The 25526-nt window shown below is 49.3% G+C and overlaps 1 protein-coding gene across 7 annotated transcripts in view; it reads left to right on the top strand.

Annotated features, from left to right (window-relative positions):
- AKAP13 (A-kinase anchoring protein 13) overlaps window positions 1-25526 on the top strand; it is a 326203-nt gene that overhangs the window by 86184 nt on the left and 214493 nt on the right. For all 7 annotated transcript variants that reach the window (XM_062204924.1, XM_062204923.1, XM_062204920.1 and 4 more), the window contains exon 3: window positions 23238-23385. In XM_062204924.1, the coding sequence (XP_062060908.1) occupies window positions 23238-23385 (148 nt within the window). The remainder of the gene's footprint in view (window positions 1-23237; window positions 23386-25526) is intronic.

Here is a 25526-nt window from a genome sequence, read left to right as displayed (position 1 = left end):
CACATCTGGAGGGTCCTGCAGAGGACTTGGGAGCCCGTGCACCTCCCGCCCCCTGCACCCTCCCCTGCCCGCCCCCTCTGGGACAGCTTGTGTCTGCGTGTCTCCCTGAGGTCCGTGAGCAAATCCTGGGTCCCAAGACGAGGCTGTGGGAACTCCAGTTCATAGCCTGGGGCTTGTGACGGGCCTCTGCAGTGGGGTCAGTCTCCAGGAGTGAGCCTGCAGCCTGAGGGCTCTGACGCTGTCCACGGACCAAGTCGCTCACAGAGTTGCTTCGCCCTCCACATTGATGTCAGAAAGTGATCTTTCTTCTGAGAGTATTGTAGGAGGAACCGAGTCAGAGCTGGTGTGACCACTCTGTCCTAAGGAGTGGCCAAGGTAAGGCTTTAAAAAGTTTGTGGAAAATGAAATCCAAAGATAAGTTTATTTTAGTGAAACAATTTCAAAACCCATGCATACAAGCAGTCTTCAAAAAAGTGCATGGGAGGGGCTGGTGCTGTGGCATAGCAGGTAAAACTGTTGCCTGCAGTGCCAACATCCCATAAGCTCCACTGCCAACCCAGCTCCCAGCTTATGGTCTGGGAGAGCAGCAGTGGATGGTCTAGATGCTTGGGCCCCTGCACCTGCGTGGGAGACCTGGAAGAAGCTCCTGGCTCCTGGCTTTGGATCAGCCCAGCTCTGGCAGTTGTGGCCATTTGGGGACTGAACCAGTGGATGGAAGACCTCTCTGTGTCTCTGCTTCTCTCTCTCTAGCTCTCTAACTCTCTCTAACTCTGCCTTTCAAATAAATAATAAATATTTTAAAAAAAAAAAGTTTATGGGAAATGCAAATTATGAGAAGACTATGGATGGATTTTGATTTTCTTTGCTTTGTTTCTTTGTTTGCACCAGATAAACTTATCTTTTACTGGAATTTTCTCAAGAGGATGGTGGTTTACTGGCCTTGGACCAGTAAGCCTGTGACCAATGCCCTGGAGCTGTGAAGGCCTTCCTCCTGTGTAAGGTGCAGCTCCTGCCATTCTCGGCTTGTTCTGTGCTAGCAGGGTGTTCCTGGCAGGCTTCCATTGTGTTCCAGTGGGCACTGGATGCTGGGTTCATGACAGGAGCAGCGGCAGCTCCAGAGTAGATGGCTGTGCCCCGCACACATGGGCTGGCTGAGATGACTGGAATGATCTGCCGTTCTCAGGCTAAATTGTAAATTTGCTTTTTTTGTTTGTGTCTCAGAGTTGTCCTCTGTTGAAAGCAACTCTGGGTCTCAGAAAAGCCAAAAGGCATTTCTCCCTCCAAGTTAAGTAGTTTCTGAAGTATTTTGAGAATTTAAAGTATTTAAAAATTATTTAATTTTCCGAGCTACTCAGATGTGAGATGCGAACTCTGCCTCAGATGATATGCGGGATGATTGGCATTACCTGCCACGGGTCTGTGGGAAAACCCACATTTGTGAGGTTTGCAGGGGGAAGATTCGTTCCAGTTACAAAATGACCTCCAGGAGCCCAGCGGGCCTGTGATGCTGTTTGCTTCTGTACCAAACGCTGGGTTTTTTTGTTTTTTGTTTTTTTGGGTAGGCAGAGTTAGACAGTGAGAGAGAGAGACAGAGAGAAAGGTCTTCTTTTTGTCGTTGGTTCACCCTCCAATGGCCGCCGCGGTAGGCGTGCTGCGGCCGGCGCACCGCGCTGATCCGATGGCAGGAGCCAGGTGCTTCTCCTGGTCTCCCATGGGGTGCAGGGCCCAAGCACTTGGGCCATCCTCCACTGCCTTCCCGGGCCACAGCAGAGAGCTGGACTGGAAGAGGAGCAACCGGGACTAGAACCCGGGGTGCCAGCGCCTCAGGCGGAGGATTAGCCTAGTGAGCCACGGCACCGCACCGGCCTAAATGCTGTTTTGTAACTGCATGTAGCTGGAGGCGTGGGAGGACAGTCAGAGGTCATGAAAAGGCTGTGTGGTGCTGGGTGCCTTTCTTGGGTAAAATGTGCGAATCCAGCGTTCTCTGAGGAATTCAGCTGTGAAGTCGGGCGCTTCTTGTGAGCTGTCTTTCTGTTTTCCCCATGGGAGGGCAGAGTAGGTTCGGGCTGTGTTACCGTTGAGAAGCTGCTCTTGGCAGGGCTCTGTGGTCATTGCCAGGTTTATTCCTCACAGGAGCACTGAGGTCGGCTTAGTGTTTCCGCTCACAGATGGGGCGAGGGCTCCGAGGGGAACGCGTTTGTGTCCTGCTCCCCAGACCCTGGCTGATGCTCTGCTGGGCAGAGAGCAAACCTGGACGAATCACCTAATTTATATGCCAGGAAAAGTCCCTCCCTCCGTCCCCCATTCACACCCAGTGAATGTCCACACGCGGATGCGCTCAGTGGGGTGTGTGCGTTCTCTGGAGCCCTGGGAGGAAGGGAGGTGTGGAGAGCACACGCAGTGCCCCTGTGTGCAGGTGGAGGGAAACGCAGCTGAGGAACTCTGCTGCCACCCTTCTCCTCTCACCACGCCACGCCCAGGTCCCTGCACGTGTGCTCAGAGAACGGATTCTGGAGCCCCGGCAGCGCCTAGATGCAGGTGCAGGTGCGGTGACCGTAATTGGCATGAATAATCCAGGCTTGGAAGGCCGCAGCGCGTGGATGCCCTCAGCCGAACGGCTCAGCTGCCCCCTTGCAGGGAAGAGGACCCGTTTGGTGCTGACAGTTTGGCCCTCCTTCCTGGGAGGAGCTGAGCCACCTGGCTGTGGGCTGTGTGGTGCTGTGCAGAAGAGCCTTGTCGTCCCGCGATCTCCCAAGTGGATTACCTGCCCTTGCCCTGACAATGGGCCTGCTGGCTGGCTGCCCAGCGTTTGGTGGACTAGGGGCTTTCCAGCCTGCGGGGCTTCCAGCTGGGTGCTGAAATAATGACACTTTGTTGCTACTGCCAGAAGGAATAAGGAAGTCAAGTGTTCCTCCATCCAGCTTCGAGGCAGAAATTCCAGTTTCCTGTCGGACCTTTTAGTCAGTTTTCAGACACTTTGAAGGTACTGGCCTTTACATCTGAAAGTAGTATTTTCATATTTTTCCTTGGCATTTTTAGAAACAAGATACATAGGATAAATACTTCTCAAGGCCTGTGTACAGGCTTCTTTATTGTATTTTGCGTTTTAATATAGTAACTCAGGGTTCTCCAAGCTCCAGATAACAGTGAAGGGTTAAAATTCACGTTTGGTACTAGTGAAAAGAAGTCGTGCTGTCTAGGTAAGAACAAAACGCAGGGCCCTGCATCCTTAGTTCATTCAGAACGGGTATCTGCGAAGGACTTGTCAGGTGGGGGGAGATGCGGTCTTAGCGGCACGGTTCTTCACTGGCGACTGGCGCAGAGGCGCGTTTAACTGGATGCCAGTGCTGGTTCCCTGTGTGCTCGTCCCCTGCCAGGTGAGCTGGGAGGAGCGAGACTGGTAGAAAGTGTTGGGAAGCCTCAGGAAGAAAGATGCAGGCCCTGCAGGCAGGGTGTGGAGAGATGGAAAGGCAGAGTGAGAGGAGGAAATGTCTTTGGAACCAGGTGTGGACGTGGTGCTGTCAGTGGTGTGGCAGGTCCTGGGCTGAAGGGGTGGGCAGTTTGTTCTCTGGGGCATCCTCGCGGTGAGAGGATAGCTGCTGTTTTCACTGTGGTAGTCTAACCGCAAGGGCTGAAGCTGCACTGTCTCTTAGTGAGAGGAAGAAGTGATTTTCAGAAGATACTTTGGTTAAGGTGTTAATTTCTTCACAGTGGATGTTTTTCAAAGATTATTTATTTGAAAGGCAAATTACAGAGAGAGGGAGAAATTTTCCATCTTCTTCTTTACTCCCCAAATGTCTGTGCTGCCTGGGTGCTGGGCCAGGTGGAAACCTGGAGCCTGGAACTCCATCCTGGTCTCCTATGTGGGTGGCAGGGAGCTAAGTACTTGAGCCGTCTTCAGCTGTTTTCCCCGAGCACATTAGGAGGGAGCTGGATCGGAAGTGGAGCAGCCGGGACTTGAACTGACATTCACGCGAGATGCTGGTGTTGCAGGCAGTGGCTTAATTCGCTGTGCTACAATGCCAGCCTCTCTTTACAATATTCTTATTTCATTAGAGTTTCTCACGAATTCTTCCTGTGTGGCTGTGGATAATTAAAGCCAAATTTGTAACAGGAGCAGAGCAGACCCTGGTGCAAATGGAATTGCTCAGGGCATATGGGTTTGGATTGAGGTTGTAGACAAGGTGCTGACAATGATTGTTTGATTTATTTATTTGAAAGGAAGAGTTACATAGAGGGAGAGAGCAAGAGAAAGAGAGAGAGAGAGAGGTGTTCTGTCCACTGGGTTACTCCCCAGGTGACCGTAATGGCTGGAGCTGGGCTGATCTGAAGCCAGGAGCTTCTTCCAGGTCTCCCACACGGGTGTAGGGGCTCAAGGACTTGGACCATCTTCTCCTGCTTTCCCAGGCCATATCAGAGTGCTGGATCAGAAATGGAGCAGCCAGGACTTGAACCGGTGCTCATATGGGATGCTGGCACAGCAGGTGGTAGCTTTACCCTCTACACTACAGCACTGGCCACTGGCCCCTGACAGTGATTTTTTTTTTTTTTTTTTGACAGAGTGGACAGTGAGAGAGAGAGACAGAGAGAAAGGTCTTCCTTTGCCGTCGGTTCACCCTCCAATGGCCACTGGTGGCTGGCAGGCTGCGGCCGGCGCACCGTGCTGATCCGAAGCCAGGAGCCAGGTGCTTATCCTGGTCTCCCATGGGGTGCAGGGCCCAAGGACCTGGGCCATCCTCCACTGCACTCCCGGGCCACAGCAGAGAGCTGGCCTGGAAGAGGGGCAACTGGGACAGAATCTGGCGCCCCAACCGGGACTAGAACCCGGTGTGCCGGCGCCGCAAGGCGGAGGATTAGCCTGTTGAGCCATGGTGCCGGCCTGACAGTGATTCTTGAGCAGGATAAATAGAAGCAATATTTTGAAGTTTGCATTTGGGAGTTTAAAAATCTCACCTGGTGGGCCCCATGCTGACTCAGTGGTACTTCAGATTAAACACTTACAACTCAACTTGGTCTCCCCTTCAGCCACGGACAGTGTTGTCACATCTGTTCCCCTCTCAAATACAATCCCCCTCCCCCCAAGCCTCATCCTCAATGCACACGAATACACACAATCCACTCATCTTCCAGGGTTCAAGTACAGCCACTGGCCGCTGGGGAGTCTCTCCTGAGCCTTCCTACATCACCCAGCTACTCCATGCAGACCTTGCTGCAATACCTCGCTCCTTCCAGGGCACTCGGGCACTTAGTCTGTTGGGTTCCTCCTGAAGGCAGGCACTTTGAATCTGAGTTACTGTTTCTATTGCTGTTACCTTTTCTCCATCTTCCATTACAGTGCGTGGCATGCTACAGGTACTTAAAGTGTGCCCAGGTGGAGCCAAAGCTGTTCTTTGGGAAGAGTGAGAATGTGGATGACTGTGAATGGCTGATTTTAGCCAAAGATTTGATCTGTTTCTGGTTAAGATTTATGATCTCAAAGGGAAGGCCACTGACTCATTTGGTAGGCAGATGGAACTTCACTGGTGGACTCTGGGACCTGGAGCCACTTGGCTGTGACCTCAGGAGGTCCTTGGGGAGACTCTCTTCTAGTGAAGACTTGGAGTTGACCCTGCATGAAAACTGAATTTGACCAGGATTATTAGCACTCTGTATTGGGTGTGGAGTGTTTACCTGAGCTCCCTGTGCTTGCTCCTTCTCCACTCACGGAGAGATGCGGAACTCAGACGGGAAGGTGTAGATCTTAAAGTTCTGAATCTTTCCATTGTTCCTTTTGGGATTTGTTGGACTGTTGGCTCCATTTGTAATGTCAGCCCTGAAATTGCACTTCAGAAAGCCCAGAGAAGCACCTTCCAGGTAGATGGGAAGACACTGATGTGGGCACGTGAGCTTAGTGGTTGATGGATGGGCCAGCGGGCACAGGAGTGCTTTTTCTCAGCCCTGCACATTTCTCCTGCACAGATTCTGGTGGTTTCCTTTAGGTGGGGTTTATATCTTGTGAGACTTAACCTTAAGCATAGAGAACATCACTTGTACTCTCAAAGCTTTGTTTATTTTTTTCAAAGATTTATTTATTTACTTGAAAGAAAGACACAGACATACACACATGTCTAATCCACTGGTTTGCTCCCCAGATGGCCACAATGACTGGGGCTGGGCCAAGCCAAAGCTGGGAGCCTAGAACTCTGTCTGGTCTTCCACATGGGTACAGGGGCCCAAGGACGTGGGCTGTCTTCGCTGGTTTCCCAGGTGCATTAGCAGGGAGCTGGATCAGAAGTAGAGCAGCTGGGACATAAACCGGTGTTCATATGGGATGCTGGTGCTGTGGGCGATGGCTTAACCCACTGTGCCGAATCCCTGGCCTGTTTTTCAAACTGCAAAAGATCTCTTGTGCTTCTTTGAAGCCCTTCACAATGCTGTGTTGTGATAAACTGTTGACCCTGACCTTATACAAAGTGTCTGGTGGTGAGGGTGGGATTCTCATTGTTCACAGGAGGAGGTGTGCTGAGATGGTGGTAAGTTCTCCTTTCGGTCCATGGCACCCCCGAGCTGGTTGTGAGCTCACTTCCTACCATTCTTGTCATCTTCCTGAGTTAGCTGAAGGCCGGGGGGATCCTAACTTACCCTCATGAGCTCTGATTCTTGGATACCTCTGGAGCTCTGATTCTTGGATACCTCTGGAGCTCCTGAAGCGCCCTGTGAATGCAGCTGATGACTTCTGCTGTGATTCTCCGCCTGGCTCCTCCTGGAGAATGTTCAGAAGCTACTGCTGTGGGCATTTCTTACAGACAGTGTTTTTATTCCACAAATCCCCATTTTCCAGTTCTCTGTAAAATTTGTTTTACTGTATTTCCATCTTAATGGTATGGTACTTGTATGTTGCCTGTATCTTACTCAGAATTAAGAGTCAAGGAGAGGCCAATGCCGCAGCTCAATAGGCTAATCCTCTGCCTGCGGCACCAGCACCCCGGGTTCTAGTCCCAGTCGGGGTGCCGGATTCTGTCCCGGTTGCCCCTTTTCCAGGCCAGCTCTCTGCTGTGGCCTGGGAGGGCAGTGGAGGATGGCCCAAATCAGCGAGATGCACCGGCTACAGCGGCCATTGGAGGGTGAACCAACGGCAAAGGAAGATCTTTCTCTCTGTCTGTCTCTCTCACTGTCCACTCTGCCTGTCAAAAAAAAAAGAGTCAAGGAGATGGGGCCAGCACTGTGGTGTAGCAGGTAAAGCCTCCGCCTGCAGTGCCAGCATCCCATGTGGGTGCTGGTTCGAGTTCTGGCTGCTCTATTTCCGATCCAGCTCTCTGCTGTGGTCTGGGAGGGCAGTGGAGGTTGGCCCAGGTGCTTGGGCCCCTGAACCTACGTGGGAGACCTGAAAGAAGCTCCTGGCTCTTGGCTTCCAATGGGCACAGCTCCGGCCATTGTGGCCAGTTGGGGAGTGAACCAGTGGATGGAAGACCTCTCCCTTTGCCTTGCCTTCTCTGTCTCTGTAACTCTGACTTTAAAATAAATAAATAAATATTTAAAAATAGAAAAATTGGTGAGATTCCTATTCCTTTCTGGTGAGCATAGAGTCGTGGAACTAGTTTTTCATTTGCCATAGTGTGTGTGTGTGTGTGCGCGTGCCCAAGTGTATGCAGTAGAGGTTAGCAGGCATGTATATTGTGTTTTTTTAATTATTTTTATTTGACAGGTAGAGTTATAGACAGAGAGAGACAGAGAGAAAGGTCTTCCTTCTGTTGGTTCACTCCCCTAATGGCCGCTACAGCTGGCGCTGTGCCGATCCGAAGCCAGGAGCCGGGTGCTTCCTCCTGGTCTCCCATGTGGGTGTAGGGACCCAAGCACCTGGGCCATCCCCCACTGCCCTCCCGGGCCACAGCAGAGAGCTGGACTGGAAGAGGAGCAACCGAGACTAGAACCCGGGGTGCCAGCACCGCAGGTGGAGGATTAGCCAAGTGAGCCACGGCGCCGGCCTGTATATTGTGTTTTAATTGTGACCCTAAGAGTCTCTACTTAACTCAGTACCTGCCAGTGCTGTCTGCAGTGCTGTGTGTCCTCAGTTCATCATTCTCACAGCCTCATGAGATTACTGTTGTTTTCTGTATTTTACAAGTGAGGGAATGTCAGATAATTGGTGTTGCTTCTGAGCTCGTGCTGCTAGCAAGTGATAGAGTTTGGATTCATGCAAGCCTTCCTTAACTTTAAAGTGATGATGTCATGATCCAGCCTTGTGGCTCAGCGGCTTAAGCTACTGCTTGCCATCATCCCATACCAGTTCAAGTCCTGGCTGTTCTTCTGATCCAGCTTCCTGCTACTGCACCTGGGAGGTAACAGGGCCTCTGCCGCCCATGTATGGGACCAGGATGGAGTTCCTGGCTACTGGCCACAGTAGACCTGACTGTTGTGGCCGTTTAGGGAATGAGCCAGTGGTTGGAAGATCTCACTCTAGCTCTTGCTGTCTCACTTCCACTCTTTCAAGTAAAAGGAGAGAGAGAGAAAAAAAGAAACCAAATAGGTAAATAAGAAATAATGTTGGGGCTGGCACTGTGGTGTAGTGGGTAAAATGGCCGCCTGCAGTGCCTGTTTAAGACTTTATCCATGTGGGAGATCCGGAGGAAGCTCCTGGCTCCCAGCTTTGTATCAGCGCAGTTCCGGCCATTGCGGCCATCTGGGGAGTGAAACAGCAGATGGAAGACCTCCCTCCCTCCCCCCCTCCTCCCCTCCCCTTTCCCTCTGCCTCTGCCTCTCTGTAACTCTGCCTTTCAAATAAATAAATATATCTCAAAAGAAAAAAAAAAAAGAAATAATTGTGTCAGTGTATCTGTTGCTGCTGTTGTCTGCTCTTAACCACCCCGCCATATGTTATGGAAAAGAAGTGGGCTGTTGCCCGGGACTTGTAAAGCAAGGATGTTGGTGAGATTATCACAGGCAGCGGAGATATGAGAAGTGGAAGAATGGAAAATTATTCCGGGCCGGATACTCGACTTTGTGATACAGGGTGCAGTAGAGTGTGGGCTGTGCAGTCACCGGTTCTCAAACTGTAGGATACACTGGAATCACTTTCGGGGTTTATGAAAACACACGTGACTGCGTTTCTTCATCCCACTGCATTTCTGCTATTCCTTGATCCCGGGACAGAACTTGTCCAGAAGAGCGCAGGACCGAGGAACTCCGCGTCCCAGGAGTTGGAAGTCTGGCTTTGCTGCTCCCTGGCTGTGGGAGCCTCAGAGCCTTTAGTTGGAGATGCAGCAGGGTGGTGCCTGTATCACAGGGTTTGTGAGGAGTTACACGTGATTTTCACATGATTTTTAAAACAACTGCAATGCCTAGGGTATATTGAGTATGTAAAGGAGTTACGTGGAGAGGTGCCTCCGTGTGTCACGTGATCTGTGTTCCCAGGGGCTCAGTGAGGTGACTTGTAGATGGTGATGCTCCCCAGGTCAGAGTGCTGTGTATTTCTGTGAAGATACTGATACTTCAAGAGGAAAACTTTAAAAACTGGGTTACTCATTTAGTTAAAAACAAAAAAAAAAAAATTATGGGCAGGGGTGTTGGTGGGCAGCGTTGTGGTATAGTGAGGTAAGCTGCTGCCTGAATTGCTGGCACCCCATGTGGGCACTGGTTCATGTCCTGGCTGCTCCATTTCTGATCAAGTTCCCTGCTAATGCGCTTAGGAAACCAGTAGAAGATGGCCCAAGTTCCTGGTCCCCTGTACTCATGTGGGAAGCTGGATGAAGCTTCTGCCTTTGGATGGCCCAGCCCTGGCCGTTGAGGCCGTCTGAGGAGGTGAACCAGTGGATGAGAGATCTCTGCCTCTCCCTACCACTGTCTAGCTCTGCCTTTCAAATAAATAAAATAAATCTTTAAAAAATTTTTTTTGTAGTGCCTGATAAGAAAAATATTGGTATTATCTGAAGTGATTGAATTTCCTTCTTATTGTGGATTGACTAATGCCCATAGAGCTGTTTGTTACAAATTAGAAAGCACATGTTTTTAAGAAAGCTTTATAGTTTACTTTTAAAACTAATTTTATTGTTTTTAACCCTCATCCCTTATGACTACTGTTCAGAGGGTTTCTCATAAAACCAGTTTGCTAACCAGTTAAAATTTTTCACCCATAGTTAAAAAATTAAAAAATACAAAAAGAGTCACACTTTGAGAAATTTGTTTCACTTGAAAAGATTGAAAAAGGAGGTAAAAGTGTGTAGAGATTCTGAAATGTGAAATACTTTGATTTCCTTGAGATTGGCGACAGAACCATTGTTTTCTGCACTTCAGATTTGTGAATGAGTAGGCGAGAAAGACCAGCTGGTCCCAGGAAGGGTGTGAGCCGCTGCTGAAGGAAGCAGCTGATGGTAGGCACTCAGCCAGTCCAGGGAAGCTGTTCGGAGTCCGCTTTTCCCCTGGTGCTCCCATCCTGAGCTTGCCCCTCCTGGTCCCTTCCTAGTCGTGGTGCGGCTGACAGTGTGGCACTTGCCAACTCCAAATCTCTCTCCCATGGTCTCAGAGCTTGCAGCCTCCTGTGTTAGCAGTGACTTGGGGGCTGCTGTGTTCCCGGGCCTGATGGGCTCAGAGGCTCAGAGGCACTGTGATCTGCCTGAGTCAGAAGGGAGGTCTTCACCTGCAGAGGAAAGGCGGCACTGTTTTGTCCTCGCTGTCACTCTGGCCATCCGTATCACAGGCCGGGTAGGGAGTGAGGCTGGGGTGCGTGACCTGGCACCGCAGACTGCTGTGATGTCAGTGTGGTGTCTGGGGAGAGCCCTGGAAGGGGCACAACTGGCCCCAGGGTGTGGAGGATTTTTGTGCGGATGGAAGGGGCGCTCTGGAGCTGGGATCTCCTGCCTTGGCTGCCCCACAGTGGCAGGGGAGTCGCTTTTGCAGACTCCTTGGAGCCTCAGGTGTGGATCCTTAGCTGCAGCCTGCAGTCCAGCCTCTTGAAATGGAGGATGGTGACCCAGGAAGCCAGGGAACAGAGGAAACACCCGGTGTGCTCTGCAGCAAAGAAGGGGAGGGGGAGGATGAGGAGTCGGAAATAGATGTTCCCTCACCACTCCCACCTTCTTAGATTAAAATTTTGATTAAACATTTATCAAGAATTAGTAAAAATCTTATGTTCTCTGTAGTTCTAAGAAAAATTTATTTAGGGGCTGGTACTATGGTGCAGTGTGTAAGGCTGCTGCCTGCATGGACACCGGTTTGGGTCTCGGCTGCTCCAGTTCCAATCCGGCTCTCTGCTGTGGCCTTGGAAAGCAGTGAAAGATGGCCCAAATGTTTGGGCCCCTCCACCCACGTGGAAGACCTGGAACAATCACGTGGCTCCTGGTTTCTAATCAGCCCAGGTCCGGCTGTTGCTGCCATTTGGGCAGTTAACCAGCGGATGGAAGATTGATTCTCTCTCTCTCTCTCTCTGTCTCTCTCTCTCTCACACACACACACACACACTCTCTCTCTCTTTCTCTCTCACTGCCTTTCAAATAAATAAATAAATAAGAAAAGATTTGTGTGTGTGTTAGAAAGGCAGAGTGATAGAGAGAGGTAGAGGCACAGAGGGAGCCATCTTCCATCTGCTAGTTTACTCCCCAGATGGTCTCTTCCAGGGTGAAACCTGGAGGCAGGTCTCCCTTGTGGGTTCTGGGGCCCAAACACTTGGGCCATCTCCCTCTGCCTTTGCAGGCATGATAGCAGGGAGCTGAATTGGAAGCTAAGCAGGGCCTCAAACTGGCACTCTGTATGGGGTGCTGGTGTAATAGCAGCAGCTTAATCTACTGTGCCACAATGCCAGCCCCATCCTTTCTACATTTAAACCAAGTATGTAGTCCTACTGGCAAAAGAATGTCTTTTTTAAGTATTGATCTAATTATTGTGGCAGTTCTGGAGAGTTAACATTTGGGAGAGAGAGGGGTGTGGTGTGGTGTGGTGTGTTTGGGTGGATATTGGGGGAGGGGAATGTGTATGCATGCATGTGCGTGTGTTGTTGTGCAAAAGCCAATGTCCTGGGCCGGCACCGTGGCGCACTAGGCTCCTGCTGCGCCAGCATCCCATATGGGTGCCAGGTTCTAGTCCTGGTTGCTGCTCTTCCAGTCCAGCTCTGCTGTGGCCCAGGAAGGCAGTGGAAGATGGCCCAAGTGGTTGGGCGCTTGCACTCGTGTGGGAGACCAGGAGGAAGCACCTGGCTCCTGGCTTCGGATTGGCGCAGCACGTCGGCCGTAGCGGCCATTTGGGGGGTGAACCAATGGAAGGAAGACCTTTCGCTCTTTTTTTCACTGTCTAACTCTATTTGTCAAATAAATAAATAAAAATTTAAAAAAAGCCAATGTCCTCTGGCCACTTGAACCTTGCAAAATGGTAAAACAAGAGTCAACTGAGAAGTGGGGTAGAAAGATAAATAACCTACATTTTTGGAATTTTTAGTAATTTTTTAAAGAAATATTTCTAATTAAGGAGACCATACATGAAATGACTTCCGAACTTACTGTAATTTGATTCTTTTTCCATCTAAACTCTCAGCCCCTCCTGCTCAGCTCCTGGAACTGCTCCCTGAGCCAGGAACCCTGCAGGACTCTTGAATGCCATCTGCTGGCCGGGTTCCCTGGTTTGAGAAGTGGTGCTTAAGAGAGAGTTCTCCATTTCTTTCTTTTTAAAGATTTATTTCTGTATTTGAAAAGTCAAATTTACAGAGAGAGAGAGAGACAGACAGAACTTTCATTCACGGGTTCACTCCCCAGATGGCTGCAGTGGCCAGGACTGGGCCAGGCTGAAACCGGGAGCCAAGAGCTTCACCTGGGTCTCCCAGTGGGTGGCAGGGGCCCAGACAGTTGAACTGTTCTCCACTGCTTTTCTCCAGGCCGTTAGCAGGGAGCTAGATTGGAGGTAGAGCAGCTAGGACATGAAATAGCACCCATGTGGGTTGCCAGCGTCACAGGTGGTGGCTCTGCCCTCTACACCACAGTGCCCACACCCCATTTCTTAGTGTTGGCAAAGTGATGAAGCTGGTAGACAGGGCGAATCTGCATTATTGTTAGCAGTATCTCAAATAATAGTTTTGTATTAGCAGTGGGAGGGAGGCTGCTTTGGGTTGTGGCATTCACCTGCATGACCGGAGACATAGAAGGCAGGTTGTAGGGATTTCCTCGCCCAGTGTCTATCTGGCAGATTAACCTGGTCTGTGGAAAGTGACTGCCAGTGCCCAGATAAGACGTGTAATATTTTCAGACACTGTAATCTGCCCAAGTCTATGTTGGCAATGCCTGCAGGTTGTGCTGAGGTCAGTGGATTTCTGTTGATGAGGCTGGAGTTGCTCTGTGCTTATTCTAAAGGGAAGCGTTACAAAGAGCACTTTGCCAGCAGGTTTGGTAAGTGGGCTTCATGTGAGGACGTGGCAAGTATCTGAATGTTTCCACCTAAGAAGGACTTGGGTGGCCACAGCTCAAACACACCTTGGCTTTCATGTTCCCTTCTTGTCAGTAGTCCTTTGGAGTCTTAGTTATGTATTAATTGACTTTTTAAGGACCAGTTAACTAAAAGTGAGCATTACTTTCTAGATCTTTTTAATTTCTAAGAGAAGCAGAAAGGGGAGTCCAATTAGGAGTTTATGTATTGAGCACTAGAACGACCAGCCAAACACTGAGGTTCAGCTGCAGCACTGATTGAAACAGACATGGCTCCAGGCCTCACGGAGGAGAGAGGGACTGAGACAAGTCCATACATACACACTCTTGCCAACATGTGTAATGCACACTGCGTATTACTGCTTGTATGTACACAAATAAAGGTGCCCGTTAGATGGTAATGAGTAAAGCAGAGCAAGAGGGAGGGGTGAGGGCAGCGGCTGGGGAAGAGCTCGCCTAGAGGGAGTCATCGGAAGACTAGTGATCGAGCGTGTTACATAACAGTTGTTTGTGATGAACCCAGTTGGCCCTCTCTAGCCATGTGTAGTACACGGGATAGAGGCGGCTAACCCTCCTGTGGCTCCCTGAGGTCTAGAATGTAAATGCCAGAGTCCTGGCTTTTCCTGTGTCCTGTGCTGCTGCCCTGGCACACACACCGTGCACATGCTGGCTCTGTCCACGCCCCTCTTCCTGGAGTGACTGTTGGTTGCCTGTCTGGGCAGCGCCTGCCTGTGTTCTAAGATTCTTCTTCAGTTTTGTCTCCTCCAGGTAGTCTCTTAGCCTTTCCTGGCCTGATTTTACCTGTTCGTTTCTCTTGTCTTACATCATAGTATTTGCATAGACAGCGCTTCTTACAGTTCTGTAACTATTTGTCGACACAAGTTTATCCTCCTGGGTCCCGGCTTCTTACCTTTTTGTTGATGTACTGGGATGGGGGCAATGTGTGAGTTTGGGGAGATGTATACCAGAGGGTTGTGTGTTGGTATGCTTGTTTTTTTCTGGAGGGAGGGACCATAGTTTTCATCGGATGATCAAGGTCACAATACTTGCAGCGTTTTCGTTTTGAATGGATTTCAATGTAAGGAAGGCCAAGGGGTGGACCTGTCAGGTGCTCACAGAGACAGAAACGTGGGGAAGGGTGCTGTCTGTGCTGAGTTTGCTGGGATCTATGACATTTTGTACCTGGTGTATAAAAAGCTCCTAGGTCTGACAACTGCTGGCCAAATGGTTTGGGTTTAGTTTGTAGCCTTTTTTTGCTACTTGTCATGCACCAGTTCCATCCAGTCGTTGTCATCTTTTTCACACAGAATTTGAGTTGGGCAGAAAACCTGTGTTCCTCTAGCTCCTACCAGAGCCCTTTTGAGGAGACTGTGGACAGCCCCTAGAACTGACAGGTGGCACTGAGGGCCTTCCGATGCCCATAGCCCCATCCTCGCTTCTCTGACCCAGCGCCTAGGCAGCTGTAAGTACAGGTTTCCTTGTCCAGGAGGCCAAGAGATGTCTTCTGTTCATAACCTTGATACTCAGCCTGATATGCAAAGAAGATTCAGTGTTTTTCTTATTGCAGCATGTTAAGTTTTCTGTGTTTTATTTTTAAGTGCTGTTTATTTGAAAGAGTGTCAGGGAGAGGGAGAGGGAGAGATGGAGGACAGCAGGGAGAGGTCTTCCAAGCACTGCTTTAACCCCAGCTGGCTACAATGGCCAGGATTAGCCCAGGCCATAGCCTGCAGCCCAGAGCTTCATCCTGACCTCCCATACTGGTGGCAGGGGCCTGAGCACTTGGACCATTTTGCACTACTTTCCCAGGCATTTAGCAGAGTGAACTGGATCAGAAGCAGAGCAGCTGGGACTTGAACCCGTGCTCAGATGGGGGACACCAGTGTTGCAGGTGGGTGGTGCTTAACTTTGCCCCCAAGTTTTACTTTTAAAAAAAGATGAAATGCTTTGGTTCAACCCGGCAGACACTGATTGAGTGTTTGGCCTCCATGAACATCCTGCATCAGTGGTTGCTGCCACCTTTGATTGTCCTCTTAGTTGCTGAAGGAACTCCACCTCTGGAGAGGCAAGCGTGAGGTGCTCCAAAGACACCGTCTCAGACAGTGATGAGATGTTGCCAGTCCAGTGGGTGAAGTGCCCCAGAAACATGCCTCTGCCTCTGTCCTACATCCTGGGCCTGCCCCCTCCTGACAGTCAGCACCCCGTCCTCCGCGGCCCTGTAGCCCTGGTGGTGTCAGTTGCTGCTTGCTTTTTAACATGTGTTTTGTTGGTAATTCCCTCTTTACACATACGCACCAAAGTAAGCTTACTTTTCAATTTCATATTTCTGTGAACTTTTGGGAGTGCTGCATACTTCTGCCTTCCCGCCTGTCTCCTGGGCTTCACTGCGGGGACAGAGGGTGGAAGAACACAGACTCTGGTAGCCCAACTGGACACCTTCCAGCTTGGTTCTTTTTTTTTTTTTTTTTTTTACAGGCAGAGTGGACAGTGAGAGAGAGAAATAGAGAGAAAAGTCCTCCTTTACCATTGGTTCACCCTCCAGTGGCCGCTGTGACCGGTGCACTGCAGCCGGCACACCACGCTGATCCGAAGCCAGGAGCCAGGCGCTTCTCCTGGTCTCCCATGCGGGTGCAGGGCTCAAAGACTTGGGCCATCCTCTGCTGCCTTCCTGGGCCACAGCAGAGAGCTGGCCTGGAAGAGGGGCAACCGGGACAGAATCCGGCGCCCCTACCGGGACTAGAACCCGGGGTGCCGGCGCCGCAGGCAGAGGATTAGCCTGTTGACCGTGTCGCCGGCCCCTCCAGCTTGGTTCTTAAGCAGGCATTGACCGTCCTCTGGGCCCCCCTTTGGTCGTTTCTGAAATGGGGCTCTGGGTCCTGCTGGGTTTTTGTAAAGCACCCATGTGGCTCTGTGCTGCCTTAGGTGTTTGCAAGACCACAGCAGTCAGCGTGCCGCCTGCCTTCCTGCCCCAGGTGCACTAGATGCCTGCAGTATTTGCTGTTGGTGATGAACGTCTGAGGTGTACTGGTATTTATTTTTTTTAAAGATTTATTTATTTAGTTGAAAGAATTACACAGAGAGAGGAGAGGCAGAGAGAGAGAGAGAGAGAAAAAGAGGTCTTCCATCCAGTGGTTCACTCCCCAATTGGCTGCAACGGCCAGAGCTGCACCGATCAGGAGCCAGGAGCTTCTTCTGGGTCTGCCACGCGGGCACAAGGGCCCAAGGACTTGGGCCATCTTCTACTGCTTTCCCAGGCCATAGCAGAGAGCTGGATCAGAAGTGGAGCAGCTGGCTGTTGAACCAGCGCCCAAATGGGATGCCAGTGCTTCAGGCCAGGGTGTTAACCCACTGTGCCACAGCGCCGGCCCCTGGTCTGTATTTTTGTGCATCCTCAGGGGAAGAACAGTTGTGCCAGGGTGAGGACAGGCTCTGTGTTCTCAATGTGGGCTGAATACCAAGGGGATCTTCTGTAGAATTTTCTGTTGATGGCAGAGCTCTGTCCACATCACCTATAGTGCTTCTCACAGCTTCAGCCTTAATTTCTTTAAAGCCTTTTGAGTTTTATAATTTTGTGTTTTTAAGACTTTTTATTTGGGAATAACTTTGAAAGGATTCATTACTTGAAAATTTTACAAAAATTTTCTAAAAACAGCAGAAAGAGTACCATGTGCCCTTTACCGAGTTTACCGGTGATTGGTAACGGTTTACCCTGTTTGTTCTCCTCACTTACACTCTTTAGCTGTGTTCTTGCACTCACCTGATGGAGTGTCCCTGAACTGTCAGTTACATGCATGCTGGCTACTCATTCTAGGAATGGGAGGGTGTGGGGGCAGTAGGCTGCAGCGCTGTGGTGTAAGTAGGCTTTTAGGTTTCACTTGAATTCTAATTGACAGTTTGCTCACAAGCACAGTACAGAACGTTTCAGTAGCTCACTGTTATTAGGTTACGAACAAAATCCTGAAGTTGAACAGTTACAGTATTCCACACCAGTTATTTCACATTAAATGTGGGCTGTTAAAAAAAATCAGTGCTGTGCTTAAATGGAGCACAAGACAAGCATCTCGCTCTAGTAACAAAGGAAATTAACTCTAGCACCCTTAAAATAAATACCGATAACCACTTTATAAGCATGAAAAAATTCAGTAAGGGGAAAAAAAATCCAGTTAACCAACAGTGCAAACTAATAGCAGCATTTCAAAGTTGAGTACACACAGCAGCCTGCACAGGGGTCATGCACTCCTGTCAGCTGGGCTGCCCCACTGAGTGCTTCAGAGTCCCAGAGAAAATGCTCCCTCAAGTTTGAAGCCATGGGCTGCAGACTTAAGTGCAATCCTGTGTCTGAGCAGGAGGGAGCTGTATTTTATTTTTTCCAGAAGGGCCCACTAGCAACACCTCCGGTCCAGCCCCAGAACCTTCCAGGCCAGGGGCCACCCGGAAGCAGGCCTGCTTGATGAGGCCCTGGTTGCAGTGAGGCCCGCAGGCACACAGGCAGGTGCGGGAGGAGTGCGGGCCCAAGTTCCCATGGCTGTGCCTGCATCCCATATGAGCACCAGTTCCAGTCCCTGCTGCTCCACTTCCAATCCAGCTTCCTACTTCTGGCCTGGGAAAGCAGTGAAAGATGGCCCAAGTCCTTGGGCCCCTGTACCCACGTGGGAGACCTGGAAGAAGCTCCTGGCTTTTGGCTTTGATCGACTCAGCTCTGGCCATGGCAGCCATCTGGGGAGTGGCCAAACAAAAGGAAGACCGCTCTGTCTCTCCTCTCTGTCTGTAACTCTGCCTCTCAAAAACATAAATAAAATCTTAGAGAGGCTGGCGCCGTGGCTTAACAGGCTAATCCCCCGCCTTGCAGCGCCGGCACACCGGGTTCTAGTCCCGGTCGGGGCGCTGGATTCTATCCCGGTTGCCCCTCTTTCAGACCAGCTCTCTGCTATGGCCCGGGAAGGCAGTGGAGGATGGCCCAAGTGCTTGGGCCCTGCACCTGCATGGGAGACCAGGAGAAGCACCTGGCTCCTGGCTTCGGATCAGCGTGGTGCGCCGGCCGCGGCGGCCATTGGAGGGTGAACCAACCGCAAAAAGGAAGACCTTTCTCTCTGACTCTCTGTCTCACTATCCACTCTGTCAAATAAAAAAATAAAATAAAATAAAATAAAAATAAAAATAAAAAAAAGAGAGAGAGAGAGAGCAGGGGTGTATGCTCTCACGTTGATAGCATGGTCAATGCTCTGGTACCTGTCCACACGCATCCTTCATCCCCGTGGTGCAGGCAGTTCTCCAGACACAGTGTCCTTTGCTGTTGCCTTGTGATGAAACCGAGGCCCTGCGTTTCTGGGCAGACTCCCACTGCATGGGGGACCTGTGTTTTCAGGGTATACCATATCCCTCTTCGTTAGTGGGATGTTTATTTCGGTTCAGTGAAGGTATTGACGGATTTCTTTATTCAGTAAATGCAGCCTTGGGAAGGTATTCAAGACAGTGTCAGCTTCTCCTTCCTTACCAGGATTTCCCAGATTTCCAGACTTTGAACATTCCTTGGTGGTTATGCCAGCATCAGCTGCTATCATGGTAGCAGAGTGGTAATTTCACCACTCTGCAGTCTCTCCACTTTGACTACTTGGCCCTCACCATTCAGCCGTGCGCAGAGTTGCTCCTTCTCCATCTGGGAATGCCCTGACCCCAACTTGAAATCAGCCATGTCACCGAGGAGCCCAGCTCCTCAGTGAAGCCTGGCGTTGCTGACCAAGATCTGTGCACCAGGTGAGCTCACCCTTCTGGAATTGAACACAGGCTGCTGTGAGCTTCCAAGGGGTAAGACTTGGCATTTCACCCATTAAAAGCTACTCTTGGTTTGCTTTAGCAGATGATGCCCTCCCTTTGTAATAATGCTCAGTATTTAACTGGCTAGCAGATCTGCATTGTCTCCCTCTGCCCACTTGTGTTCTGTGGGCACATTGACTTGGGAGGGCCCATGCAACTCCATTAAGATGCTTGAAAGAAAGGTAGCTACTATTACAATTTCATAATTCCGAGGCCCAGTACCTTGCAAGAATGCCTGTATGTAAATGTATTTACCTGCAGCATGTAAAAAAGTAATCTCCGAAATCTAACTTAATTTTGCATCTTTTAACTTCGAATACAGATGCTTCTTTTTACTTGGTAATCATTTCAAAATTACATGAAAGTTTTAAGAATAGTACAAAGAAATCCCATACACCCAGAACTCAGATTTGCCAACCGTTGACAATGTGTGACATGTGTCTAGTCCCTGTCCCTCTTCCCCCTCGTTCTCATTCTTCTGACAGTGAGTTGTAGTCTCTGTTCCTTTCCCTGCTCTTCATTGTGTGCTTCCTGAGAGCAAGGACATTCGCTCACATAACCTCCGCACAGTCAGCCTGGAGTGCTAGCTCAAGGTGGTGTTCAGTCTGCAAACCACATTCAGAATTTGCTAGATGTCCCCTCATTGTCATTACTAGCAATTTGTGTTTCTCATGCAAGGTTCAGGACAAGGCCCTGTATTGTGTTAGCTGGCAAAGTCTGTGTAGTCTGCTTTAATCTGGAAAAGTCTCTCAGTCTTCCTTTGTCTTCTGTTGATGAAAACCACAGGCCTGCTTTTCTTTGGAAGCTCCTTGATATGGCTTTGTCACTAGACTGAGCGTATACATTTTGTGGGGACCATTGTAAGTGCTGCTGTGCCCTCAGTGTGTGCATCCCTTGGGGGTCAGTACTTGGACAGTGGGCCTGGTCAGCATCGTCTTTTCTATTAGTGATTGTGTCATGTGTCAGCAAAAGGAGTCAGGCTCAAGGGTACGTTTCTCTTCGTGAGCAGACATGGAAATGTCCCCGGGCAGCGTGGTTTCCTGTGTGGGTGTGTGCTCTCTGAGGGCTTGGGTACTCAGGGAGCATCACTGAGTGTGTGCTGAGAACTGGCCTGTGAGAAAGTTCACGTTCGGCTCCCTAATGGTGTAGTGGCCAATGTTTGTCCGTGCTGTGGGGCCACCTCTTCCCGTGAACAGCGAGTAACTTACCAGGTGTTCCTCCAGGAGGGTGGAGTTACAGCACAAGCTGGACAGAAATTCTTACGGCTTTTGTTTTCCTCACCATGCTGCTCTGTTAATCCTGAGTACTAGTTGGTACCTGGTACCCCAGCGGTGGCTGCTATGCAGGCTTGCTTGCTGTTGATCAGCCTGCAGAGAGCACTCCTTCAAGGAGATGGGGACTTTGATTCCACGCTTTTGGGATCTGCATTCCAAGTGGCTTTGAAGGGAACGAAGCCTCTGTGTTCTTTCCTCTTTTCATATTTTGAGGATAAGGTAATGTGATTCAGCATTAAAAAACCACAAAGATATGAAAACAATTTTAAGCTTATTTACTTTCGTCTTGGGAGTGAAAAAAGAGGTTGTGTTGAAATTCTTGTTGGAATGGCTTCAACTGCCTGGATGAGCCAGCTGCCCTGTCCCCAGGAAGAGGAAGGGCACAGGCATCACTGGTGTCTTGGGGACACAGAGGGTCTCCTGACAAGACGTTGGCTCTCATGTGGAAAGGGAATTTTGATCTAGAGAAGGAAGCTAGGTTAGAATTCCAAGTTAGAAATCATGGCAGAATGTGTTCGGTAAAGCTCCCTAGACAGTGCATAGTGGAGGCTGCTAGCAGTTGGTCTTGGCCATCTGCGGAGGTCACTCAGGTGCTGTGCCCCCTGGTAGATCCAATGGCCACGGACAGTGTATAATCAAATGGGTGTGGCAGGTTCTCATAAAAGTTGGCTTATGGACACCAAATTTTATAAGATTTTCATGTTGAAAGATCTTCTGATTATCAGACAATGAAAGAGATCTTGTGAGCCTTACAGAAAGCAGGAGGTGGGTGGGGGAAGGGCTGGATTTGCCCCCTGGGAGGTACTTTGCCAGCCTGTATAATAAAGGATGGTACTTGTAAACTTGGATTTGCCTTGCTTTCAGGTTATAGTGGTATCTCAGTACCTTGAGGCACTTCCTTGTGCATGCTGCAGGCGTTCTAACTGGTTGCATCATGCCAAAGGTATTCAGTATTTACCGGCCTGTTTCTACAGCATTTCAGAGAAGGACTTACATACAGGAGGAAGTATGGTTCTGAACCAAGGCTGGAGCCAGCGATGATTCTGTGTTAGGACTACCATATTCCTTGTGTTAGGGGACACTCCAGCCCAGGAATCTTACTAAGAACCGACTTTTCTGCAGAGTAAGTTACAGCTTATTTGGGATTGTAGTTTATGTTGACTTTTTGTGTTTGCACTGAACAAGTTTGATCACTTACTCTGTATAGAGTGCACTGTGCAAGGTAGGCAGATAAAACAAGAAACGGAGACTTGGGCTTGGGAATCCTTTGAACTGTTTCCAGTATCAACCCTCTGAAGTATTTCTGTTCATAGCCTTGGTCCTAGGTTTAACTTCATGATTTTTGGCTTTCAGTGTTTAGTAAGAAACTCCCTTCTGTTCTCTTACCTTGTTGGGCTTCATAAATTGTGACTGTAGGGTGGTAGGTTCTCTTGTGGCTTTATTGTTGCAGAAATGGGAAGGAAGAAAAAAAGAACTCTCTCCTCTAACTTTAGTATTAAATGGCCTGTATTTCTCTACCTTCAGCTTTCCATAATGCATTATTAGGATTTACATAATATTAAATCTCAGTGCTTTAAACCTGATGTTTTAAGATCTCTTGTAACTTTACAGTTACAGTGGGGTTTGCATTGTTTATAAATTGAGAGATGGTAATTACGTAAGGTTTTTATTTCATAGACTAATTTAACCATTGGCCTCAATTAAAAAAAATCATCGTGTAAAAACAAACAAGAATATAGATAGAGGACAAAGATATCCCTCTAAATATTTGGAAAACTGGGTATAGTTGTAGATAAAGCAGAGCCAGCTAGGCTAGGAGGTACAGACTGTTAACAAAGTGCTCTCCCATTGTAGCTGATTAAGCTGCATGTGTTCGGTGGTTTCTCCACGGCAGCTGTCAGGAGAGAAGGCGTACCGTCGTCTTTGTACAGTCAAGGAATGTGAGGATCAGTGTGTCTGGGAAGCTGTGCGGGTGGACTTACAGCCAACCCCCCCCCCCCCCCCCCCCGCAAGCACTGCAGGGCCTCGCCTGTGCTGCATAGGGGCGGGCTTGGCAGTGGTGGTGGGATGTGTCATTAGAGATTTCGCTGCATTTGGACCCAGACGTCAAGGCACATTCTGACTGCGAGGATGGAGCTTTTAACATACCACATGCATCCTCTTGGTTTCATTTTTGGATTTTCTTGAATTTTTGCCCTTTTAAAAAAATGTTCATCATGCAGTATCACAAACTGCTATATTTTCTTTCTTTCTTTCTTTCTTAGGATTTATTCATTTGTTACAGAAAGGGAGAGGCAGAGCTCTTCCATACACTGGTTCACTCCTCAAATAGCTGCAATGGCCAGGACTGGGCCAGGCTGAAGCCAGCAGCTTTTTCCAGGTCTCCCATTTGGGTGGCAGGGGACCATCCTGGGCCATCTTCTGCTGGGAGATGAATCAGAAGTGGAGCAGCTGGGACTCGAACCACTGCTCGTATGGGATGCTGGTATCACAAACCACATTGGCCCCGCAAACTGTTGCCTTCTTGTTTGTCTCATCACCTCCACTAAAATACAGGCTTCAATAAGGGGACAGAAGTCTTAGTTTAAGGTTCATTCTGCATTCCCGGTGCCTGGAGTGCGTGACAGTGGTCAGGCAGAAGTTACTTTTGTGTAGTCCTGCTAGGATGGGCACAGGGAAGAGGGTATATTTGATTTCCCCTTAAGTGTGTTGTGTAACAATGGGCTCCTAGAGGAATCTCGGTAACGCAGACTGCTGTCTCTTCCTTTCCCAGGGCGATTGTGTTGTTACAGTACTGCTGGCTGAGGAGGACAAAGTGGAAGAGGATGTAGTGTTTTACTTAGTGTTTTCGGGTTCTACCCTCCATCACTGTGCAAGTACTCGGAAGGTTAGCTCGGATACATTGGAGACCATTGCTCCCGGTAAGTATTTGAATGGAATGTTTACCCATCTCTTCCAGTTCCGAGCACCTTTGCTCTTTCTTCCTGGACAGTGATTGGGAGAGCTAGTCAGGATGTTAGGGCTGTGGTCAAATCTTTATTTTTATACATCCAAACTGTTACACAAAAACCTGAACTGTTACACAAAGCCAAACCACCAGGCGGAAGATGTGAGTGCCACCTGGGCACCATGGGAGGACTTCAGCTTTGATTCTGTATTTTTTTTTTTAAAGATTATATTTTATCTATTTGAAAGAGTTACAGAGAGCGGTAGAGCCACAGAAAGAGAGAGAGAGAGAAATCTTCAACCCACTCGTTCACTTCCCAGATGGCCGTAACAGCCAGAGCTGAGCTGATCTGAAGCCAGGAGCAGGAGCTTCTTCCCGGTCTCGCATGCCGGTCCAGGGCCCCAAGGACTTGGACCATCTTCGACTCCTTTCCCAGGCCACAGCAGAGAGCTGGATTGGAAGAGGAACAGCCGGGACTAGAATCGGTGCCCATATGGATTGCTGACACTGTGGGCCAGGGCTTTAACCCGCTGTGCCACAGCACAGGCCCCTTGGTTCTGTATTTCATGGTGCTAAAACCAAGATAGAAAGCACAGTAAATAGCACAGGCCCCAGTATCTTTGGTGGGAAGACAGAATCTTTTGGGAAGCCAAATTTACCTGATATTAACAAATTGATTTTATGATAACACAGTTGCTTAATTACAATTATATTTATATAAGTGTAACAGAATTTAAAGAAAAATGTTTACTTATTAAAAATCCCTTATAGAAGGGCCAGTGCTGTGGCATAGCAGGTAAAACTGCAGCCTGTGATGCCTGGCATCCCATGAGTGTTGGTTCATGTCCTGGCTGCTCCACTTCTGATCCAGCTCCCTGCTAATGCACCTGGTAGAGTAGGGAAAGATGGCCTGGTCACTTGGGTTCCTGCACCCAGCTGGGAGACCTGGAAGAAGCTCCTGGCTCCACATCTGCCCAGCTCCGGCCCTCGTGCTGTTGGCCTGTCACAGCTCTGGAAGAGACTGCGCTGCGTCTGGAGCTGGGCTTTAGTCCTAACGTGCCTCTTGTCATAGTTGGCCACTGCCTGGCACTCATCAGGATTCAGAAGAGGGCAGGAGGAGGGGAAGCCTTTAAAAACTGGCAACAGTTTAACTACTTTCCTTTAGAGAATGGATGTAGTTCTTACAGGAAAACGCTGATTCCAGTTTTAGTCTAGGTGGTCTGAAAAGTTTAGTTTAGGAAGCATTTTGAATATCTGGTCTTGATGGGATTGGTTTAGATTGCTACTTTTTTGTTATTGTGTCGCTTCACATCAGTTAATTTCCTGCTACCCATCGAATTCTGAAAATGATAGAAAATGACAGAACTGGGATTATGGTGACTGACAAAATGGTTTTGAAAAATACAGGATTCAGAGATTCCAGACAGTCTCTGGGCGTGTTCCCTCCAAGGTTTCAGGATCAGAATGTAAGCAGTCAGGATGGGTCCAGATTTCTTTTCTAATAAGTATTAGGTATCCTTTGTAATTGCGGCTCCAGCCTGGTTTCCTGTGGTTTGTATCAGATCAGAAAGGCCTATCTGGAAGTTGAGGCCTGCTCTCTGCAGGGCAGGTGGCATGCAATACCTCCTTGCTAGACACTTGTTATATGTTGGTGCTGGTGAGAAACAGCTCCTTATCCAGGTAGAATCTGTTGGTTCCTGCCGGAGCAGGGGTGATTTTTCCAAGCTTGTCCTGACCTGGATTAGCAACTCTGCAGGCAGGGTCAGCTCATTCAGGAGTCTCCGTGGGCCGCTGTCCGATGCTCTGTGCATCCTGAGTGCTGGAACAGCGCCCAGCCACTCATGGCCAGAAGGGCCGGTGACCTGTGGGATCAAACCTCTGGGCTGACTGACAAGAAGAGCTTTGGGCCTCGCTCTTGCTTTTTCTGTCACATTTCATCCAGGCAGCTCCTGTGTTTCACTGTCCGTGTTTTCTACAGCTGTAGCCTTTAGGGGCCAGTGCCCTTCTTGATGTTAGTCTGTAACCTTTTATCAAGTTAATATTTTCCTCAGAGTGGAAAATGAGATATCTCTAAGTTATCTCCTAAAAAAATACAACCTAGACTAGGCAATTATA

Source organism: Lepus europaeus, chromosome 11 (assembly GCF_033115175.1).
Source record: "Lepus europaeus isolate LE1 chromosome 11, mLepTim1.pri, whole genome shotgun sequence".
Classification (NCBI taxonomy): domain Eukaryota; kingdom Metazoa; phylum Chordata; class Mammalia; order Lagomorpha; family Leporidae; genus Lepus; species Lepus europaeus.
The sequence above is the reverse complement of the archived record's forward strand: the minus strand, read 5'-3'. Positions and strand labels throughout refer to the sequence as shown.